The sequence below is a fragment of the Pezoporus wallicus genome, unplaced genomic scaffold, assembly GCF_028554395.1.
Source record: "Pezoporus wallicus isolate ANWC-B61680 ecotype Strahan unplaced genomic scaffold, APGP_CSIRO_Pwel_v1 contig_13331, whole genome shotgun sequence".
In the NCBI taxonomy this organism is placed as follows: domain Eukaryota; kingdom Metazoa; phylum Chordata; class Aves; order Psittaciformes; family Psittacidae; genus Pezoporus; species Pezoporus wallicus.
Window position 1 is genome coordinate 1 of NW_026642127.1, and position 8395 is coordinate 8395.

An 8395-nucleotide genomic window follows, 5' to 3' on the forward strand; every position below is an offset into this window, starting at 1 on the left:
AACTTCATCCCAAGGTTCCATCCAACCCTTCCCTCTTCCAGTTGGTGCCCTTCCTCCCCATCCCATGTTTCCATCCCTTGTCCAAAACCCCATTGCTCCAAGCCCCATCCAACTTGGCCTGGATCAGTTCCAGTGGTCCAAAGCTTCTCCCTTCAACCCCTTCCAGTGTCCTGGCACCCTCGTGGTGATGAACCTCATCCCAAGGTCCCATCCAACTCTTCCCTCTTCCAGTTGGAGCCCTTCCTCCTCATCCCATATCTCCATCCCTTGTCCAAAGCCCCAGTCCAGCTTCCCTGAGCCCTTTAGGCACTGGACCTGCTCCAAAGTCTCCCCGGGAGCCTTGAAGGCTTCCAGGGATGGAGCCTCCATCACTTTGGGCCTCACCACCCCCATCAGGGCCGGAGCGCGGTGCGGGACACCCCCAGCTCTCCCCGTTCCCTACTTTCCCCCCCCCCAACCCCATTCCCCATCTCCCCAGCGACAGACAGTGCCACCTGCGGGTGTTGGACATGACGGGTCTCCAGGACGACGACAGCACCGCCACCGCCACCGCCCGCGGGCCAGAAGGGATGAGCCTATGGTCGGGCACGGTGGCGCGCCAAAGCTGCCTCGAGGTGGCCAAACACCAAAGGGAAGTGCAGAAACGCAATTCCAAGCGGCGCAGAACCCCCTCCGGAGCTCCTCCCCGCCCCCACGCCGCGTCGGCGTCGAGATCCGCGCCGACCTCTTCGTCAACGGCACGTCGTCCGGCGTCCTCCGCGACGCTCTCCAAGCCACCGGCAGCTCCCTGCGGCTCCGCTGCCGGGATTTCCACGCCGAGGAGCTGTCGGTGACCGGGATCGTGGCGTTGCTGGAATGCCTGATCCCGGCGGCGTGCGCCGCGTGGATCTGCGCTTCAACAACCTGGGCCTGGCGGGGCTCTGCGCCGTGGTGCCGCAGCTCAGCCGCTTCCCCGGATCTGCTCAGCCTCAAGCTGCCCTACAGCAACGTGGACGTGCGGAGGCACGCGGCCGGAGCCGACGTCGGGTTCCGACGTCTTGCCACGCGCCTCGGGAAGCTCCGGCCCCCCGCCCTCCGGGAGCCCGAACCTTGGGATCGTCGAGGTTGTCCGGGAAGCTCAGGCAGCTGATACGGTGCGGATCCAAGGGGCAGATGGGATCCGGAGGGAGGTGGGGGCGTGGGTGGACATCAGGAGGTTCTGTGAGGTGGGGGTGTGGGTTGGGTGATCCCGTAAATGGACTGGGGTGGATGGATGGTGGATGGGTGGATGGGTGGGATGGATCAGTGATGGATGGATGGGTGGGATTGATGGGTGATGGATGGATAGATGGATGGATAATGGATATACGGATGATGGATGGATGGATGGATGATGGATAGATGGATGGGTGGGATTGATGGATAGATGGATGGATAATCGATATATGGATGATGGATAGATGGATGGATGATGGATGGATGGATGGATGATGGATAGATGATGGATGGATGATGGATATGGATGGATGGAAGATGGATAGAGGGATGGAAGATGCATGGATGGATGATGGATGGATGGATAGATGGATGGATGATGGATGGGTGATGGATGGATGGATAGATGGATGATGGATGGATGATGGATGGATGGATAGATGGATGGATGATGAATGGATGGATGGAGGGATGGATAGATGGATGATGGATGGATGGTGGATGGATGGATAGATGGATGGATGATGGATGGATGATGGATGGATGGATGCATGATGGATGATGGATGGATGATGGATGGATGGATGCATGATGGATGATGGATGGATAGAGCATGACTGAATGGAGGATGGCTGGATGGGTGGGCTGGCTGGCTGGATGATGGATGGACAGGTGGATGGGATGGTTGGCTGGATGGCTGATGGCCGATGGATGGATGGGATGGATGACGGATGGATGGCGCAGCCCTGAGAAGAAGGACTTGGGGGGTGCTGCGTGAGGAGAAGCACCCTATGATTTGTGTTTTGCTTTGGGAACCATCCCCACCCCATTGATCGACAGCTTGATCCCGGTGGCTTTGGTGTCCTCATGGCTCCTTCTCCCTCTTCCCACCAGGAACCTGGAAGCTCCTCTGGAAAGCCTGGAACTGGCTTTCTGCTACCTCCTTCCCGGCGACCTCGCTTTCCTCTCCCAAAGCATCCACGCTCCGGCCCTGAAGAAGCTGGACTTGAGCGGCCACCACTTCACCGAGAGCCTTCTCCAACCTCTGTGCTCCCTCCTGGAGAACTCCTCCTCCCTCCTCCACCTGGATCTCATGGAATGCCAACTCACAGACTCCCGCTTGGAAGCCCTGCTCCCGTCTCTGTGCCGTTGCTCCCGCCTCCGATGCCTGGGCCTCTTCGGCAACCCTCTGTCCACGCCGGGCCTCAAGACCTTGCTACGCCAAACCTCCGTCCTCCCGGACCTCTGCCTCGTGGTCTACCCTTACCCCGTGGACTGCTACAGCCGGGAGACGCCGCGGGCACCGGCGCCTTCCGCCGGGCCCTTGGAGGATGCTTTGGATGAGGAACGCTTCACCGCCGTCAGCGCCGAGCTCTGCCGCATGCTGGTGAGCTCCGGCCGCGACAACGCCATGTGGACAGCCAGCCTCTGCCGCCAAGGCACCCTCGACTACTTCGCCTTGGGAGAGCTTCAGCCCAACCCACAGCCCAACCCACAGCACTGATGTGGCATCACTGGGGGGGACACGGGACAGAGCCCGTGGTCCAACACCAAAACTGGGGCTGTTTCTCCTGGTTTTGGAGCTTTTGGCATCTACCGGAGGTTCCTCCTTGGGGTTTTTTTTTGGGGGGGGGGGTTGGCACCTTCTCCCTGAGGTCATCTCCTCGTTTGGGAGCTTGGTTGGCATCTCAACAGGGTTTTCTCCTCGGTTTGGAGCTCTTTTGGCACCTTCTGCTTGAGGTTATCCTCGTTTTGGTGCCTCTTTGGCACTTTCCACCCTGTTTTCTCCATGGTTTGGTGCCACTTTGGCACCTTCTCTTGAGGTTTTCTCGTTGTTTTGGTGTTTTTTTTTTTTGACATCTACCTGATGTTTCTCCTGGTTTTGGAGCTTTTTTGGCCTCTCAAGAAGGTTTTCTCATTTTGGTGGAACATTTTGGCATCTAGCAGGGGTTTTCTCATTTTGGAGATCTTTTGGCACCTTCTGCTTGAGGTTATCCTCGTTTTGGTGCCTCTTTGGCACTTTTCACCCTGTTTTCTCTTTGGTTTGGTGCCACTTTGGCACCTTCTCCCTGAGGTTTTCTCCACGTTTTGGAGCTTTTTTGGCATCTACCTCAGGTTGCTCCTTGTTTTGGTGTTTTTTGGCATCTACCTGAGGTTGCTCCTTGGTTTGGTGCCACTTTGGCACCTTCTCCCTAAGGTTTTCTCCATGTTTTGGAGCTTTTTTGGCATCTCCCTGAGGTTTTCTCCTTGTTTTGGTGTTTTTTGGCATCTACCTGAGGTTTCTCCTTGGTTTCGAGAAACTTTGGCACCTTCTCCCTAAGGTTTTCTCCACGTTTTGGTGGTTTTTGGCATTTCCCTGGGGTTTTCTCCATGTTCTGGTGCTTCTTTGGCACCTTCCCCTGAGGTTTCTTCCTCATTTTGGTGCCACTTTGGCATCTCCCTGCAGTTTCTCCATGTTGGGTGCTGCTTTAGCACCTTTTCCCTGAGGTTTTCCCCTTGTTTTGGAGCTTTTTGGCCATCTCCCTGAGGTTTCCCCCTCATTTTGGTGCCTCTTTGGCCCCTTTTCCAGGTTTTCTCCTCAGCTGGGAGCTTTCTGGGCATCTCCCTGAGGTTTCCCCCTCATTTTGGTGCCTCTTTGGCCCCTTTTCCAGGTTTTCTCCTCAGCTGGGAGCTTTCTGGGCATCTCCCTGAGGTTTCCCCCTCATTTTGGTGCCTCTTTGGCCCCTTTTCCAGGTTTTCTCCTCAGCTGGGAGCTTTCTGGGCATCTCCCTGAGGTTTCCCCCTCATTTTGGTGCCTCTTTGGCCCCTTTTCCAGGTTTTCTCCTCAGCTGTGACCTTTTTGGCCATCTCCCTGAGGTTTTCCCCCTCATTTCGGTGCCACTTTGGCACCTTCTCCCTGAGGTTTCTCCTTGGTTTGGAGCTCTTTTGCCACTTGCTCCCACCACCACCACCACGGCTTCGATGCCGCCATTCCGGCTCCGCCATTCCTCGTTATCCAGGTTCATTAACACAAGGAATTCCTTAATAAATCCGGTTGCTTTGGAAGGGCTCTGGCAAAGAACCCGGCACCGCGGCGCCTTTTATTATCACTCTTCCCCCCCCAGATCCCATCCCGACCTCCCAAATTCCCACAAGGAATCAGCTCCGTTCTCCCACTTTAAGCTTCTTTAAGGCTTGGGGTCTGGCCCCGGTGGGCTCTGATGGGGACACCGGGAATCGCGGCTCAACCCTGGCACGTGGAGCCGGGAATATCCGCGCGTTCCCTGGCGCTTCCCGCACGGAGCAACGGGAGCAGCTCCCCGGTGAGCCGGTAGCTCCGGCCTTCCCATAGGAAGTGCGTTGGTGGCTGCTCCATCCCGTGCTCGTACTGGAAGCAGGAGCTCCATTCCCAAGCCAGCGCCGAGCGCACCAGCCCCACGCCGCCGGATTTGGCCGGCGCCGGATGGTAGAGCCGCCCGTTTTCCGGCAACACCGTCAGCTTTCCCGGTTGGAATGGCACCGCCAAGCGCTCCCCCCCGCCGCAGTAGGAGAGGAGCCCGGGATCTCCCGGTAGGAGGTGGGTGAAGACAACGGGCTGATCCTCACAGCGGAGGAAGTTCCGCTCCCGGCCGCAGCGGGATAGGAACGGGAATTCCGCCTCGTAGCGCCCGCTCCGGTTCCGCTCCAGCTGCTTGAAGAAGAAGCTCAGGAATGCCACGTCTGCAGGGATATGGGACATGGGGATGTGGTTAAATGCGGCTCTTCCGGGTTTGGGAAGCTGATGGGAGGAGGGATGGAAGCACCGGGAAGCGCCAATGGGAAGTGATGGTAGGGAAGGAAGGGATATGCAAATAGGGATGCCTGATCCCCCCTCCCCTTCCAGTCACAGCTGCCATGGGATGGGATCCTGATTAAGGATAGATGGGATCCTGGTGATTGGATCTCAGGGATGAGATTCTGATTAAGGATGGATGGGATCCTGATGATTGGATCTCAGGGATGAGATACGGATTAAGGATGGATGGGATCCTGATGATTGGATCTCAGGGATGAGATACGGATTAAGGATGGATGGGATCCTGATGATTGGATCTCAGGGATGAGATCCCGATTAAGGATGGATGGGATCCTGGTGATTGGATCTCAGGGATGAGATCCCGATTAAGGATGGATGGGATCCTGGTGATTGGATCTCAGGGATGAGATCCCGATTAAGGATGGATGGGATCCTGGTGATTGGATCTCAGGGATGAGATACGGAGTAAGGATGGATGGGATCCTGATGATTGGATCTCAGGGATGAGATCGATTAAGGATGGATGGGATCCTGATGATTGGATCTCAGGGATGAGATCCCGATTAAGGATGGATGGGATCCTGGTGATTGGATCTCAAGGATGAGATCCTGATTAAGGATGGATGGGATCCTGATGATTGGATCTCAGGGATGAGGATTAAGGATGGATCCTGGTGATTGGATCTCAGGGATGAGATCCCGATTAGGATGGATGGGATGGTGATTGGATCTCAGGGATGAGATCCTGATTAAGGATGGATGGGATCCCAGGGATGAGATCCTGATTAAGGATGGATGGGATCCTGGTGATTGGATCTCAGGGATGAGATCCCCCTGATGATTGGATTCAGGGATGAGATGGATGGATGAGATCCTGATGATTGGATCTCAGGGATGAGATCCAGTTAAGATGGATGAGATCCCAAGTGATGATAGCAGCCTGATTTTAAGGATCAGCTCCCAGTTAAGGGTAAGATTCCAATTAAGGATCGGATCTTGATCAAGGATAGGATCCTGATTAAGGCTGGGATCCCAGTTAAGGATGAGATCTGGTTTTAGGATGAGATCCCAATTAAGGATTGGATCCTGATTAAGGATCTGATCTCTAGGATCGCATCCCCGTTAAGGATGAGATCCCCATTAACAATTGGATTTCAAGGATCAGATCCCACTTAGAGATTAGATCCCAAATAAGGATGGGATCCGTATTAAAGATAGGCTCCTGGTTAAGGATGGAATCGTAAGGACTGGATTCTGAATCAGGATCGGATCCCAAGGATTGGATCCCAACTGAATATTCCCAATACGGATGAGATCCCAATTGAGGATTGGATCCCAGTTAAGGATCAGATCCTTACTAAGGATCAGGGCTCATGGATGAGATCCTGATTGAGGATCAGATCCCAGTCAATACTGGATCCTGATTCAGGATTGGATCCCAACTGAATACTCCCAATACGGATGAGATCCCAGTTGAGGATTGGATCCCAGGTAAGGATCGGATCTTCATTAAGGATCAGGGCTCATGGATGAGATCATGATTAAGGATCAGATCCTGATTAAGGATCAGATCCCAGTCAATACTGGATCCTGATTCAGGATCGGATCCCAAGGATTGGATCCCAATTGAATACTCCCAATACGGATGAGATCGCAGTTGAGGATTGGATCCCAGTTAAGGATCAGATCCTTACTAAGGATCCATCCCAGTTAAGGACTAGATCCTCATTAAGGATCAGGGCTCATGGATGAGATCCTGATTGAGGATCAGATCCCAGTCAAGTACGGGATCCCGATTCAGGATGGGATCCCAAGGACTGGATCCTAGATAAGGCTGAGATCCCAGTTAAGGATGTGATCCCAGGGAAGGGCTGCTTTTGGGGTGGGTTTGGGGCCTGGTACCTTTGAAGCAGGTGATGAAGTTCTTCACTTTGGTGTCATCCAGGAAAAGCTGTTGGAAAAGGGGGAAAAGCCTCTGAATCCCAAAGTCTGCCTGGGATCCCTCTGGGATTTCTTTGGGATCTGCCTTGGATCCATGGGGGTTCTGTTTGGGATCCCTTTGGGATCTGTCATGGGTCCCTCCGGGTATGTTTGGGATCTATTGGGCATCCTCCATGGATCCACATGGGTTCTGTTTGGGATCTATCTGGGATCTGACCGGGATCCCTCTGAGATCTGGTTGGGATCTACCTGGGATCTGTCCTGGGTCCCTCTCAATACGTTTGGGATGTAGCTGGGATCCACCATGGATCCACGTGGGTTCTGTTTGGGATCTGCTATGGATCCACGTGGGTTCTGTCTGGGATCTGTCTGGGATCGGCCATGGATCCACGTGGGTTCTGTTTGGGATCACCATGGATCCACGTGGGTCCTGTTTGGGATCTGCCTGGGATCTGCTATGGATCCACGTGGGTTCCGTTTTTGGGATCTGGGTCTGGGATCTGCCATGGATCCACATGGGTTCTGTTTGGGATCTGTCTGGGATCTGCTATGGATCCACGTGGGTTCTGTTTGGGATCTGCCTGGGGTTCTGTTTGGGATCTGTCTGGGATCTGCCATGGATCCAAGTGGGTTCTGTTTGGGATCTGTCTGGGATCTGCCATGGATCCAAGTGGGTTCTGTTTGGGATCTGTCTGGGATCTGCCATGGATCCACGTGGGTTCTGTTTGGGATCTGTCTGGGATCCGCCATGGATCTCCCCAGGAGCCATCCCATCCCCGGCGTCCCAAGGCTGTTACCGTCCTTTTGGGATTCACTGAGGGCCTGTTTGGGATCCATCTGGGATCTGTTGTGGATCTGGTTCTAGCCCCCCCCAGGACACCCCCTTGTTCCCAGTGTTCCCCCTGTGTTCCCTCTGTTCCTGGTGTTCCCCCTGTTCCCATTGTTCCCAGTGCCCCCCCTGTTCCCGGTATTTCCCCTGTTCCCAGTGCCCCCCTATTCCCGGCGTTCCCGTTGTCCCCCCTGTTCCTGTTATTCCCTTTGTTCCTGTTGTGTGTTCCCATTGTCCCCCCGTTCCCGGTGTTCCCATTGTTCCTGCTGTCCCCCCCTGTTCCCGTTATTCCCGGTGTTCCCCCTATTCCCAGTGTTCCCATTGTGTGTTCCCAGTGCCCCACTGATCCCGTTATTCCCGGTGCCCCCCTGTTCCCGGTGTTCCCCCTGTTCCTGGTGTTCCCCCTGTTCCCATTGTTCCCAGTGTTCCCCCTATTCCTGGTGCCCCCCTGTTCCTGGTGTTCTCCCTGTTCCCATTGTTCCCAGTGTTCCCCCTATTCCCAGTGTTCCCATTGTGTGTTCCCAGTGCCCCACTGATCCCGTTATTCCCGGTGCCCCCCTGTTCCCGGTGTTCCCCCTGTTCCCATTGTTCCCAGTGTTCCCCCTATTCCTGTGCCCCCCTGTTCCTGTTGTTCTCCCTGTTCCCATTGTTCCCCC

At 54.9% G+C, this 8395-nt stretch overlaps 1 protein-coding gene and 1 pseudogene across 1 annotated transcript; one reads left to right on the forward strand and one right to left on the reverse strand.

Moving 5' to 3' along the window:
- Window positions 1-478: 478 nt before the first annotated feature.
- LOC130608978 (leucine-rich repeat-containing protein 14-like) lies at window positions 479-2698 on the forward strand (annotated as a pseudogene).
- A 1700-nt stretch (window positions 2699-4398) lies between these two features.
- LOC130608979 (UPF0598 protein C8orf82-like) lies at window positions 4399-7013 on the reverse strand (the record flags this gene model as incomplete). The annotated part of the gene is made up of 2 exons (XM_057427477.1): window positions 4399-4893; window positions 6872-7013. Coding segments are annotated over 2 exons (618 nt in total), but the record flags the coding sequence as incomplete, so codon positions are not given.
- Between the last annotated feature and the right edge of the window lie 1382 nt (window positions 7014-8395).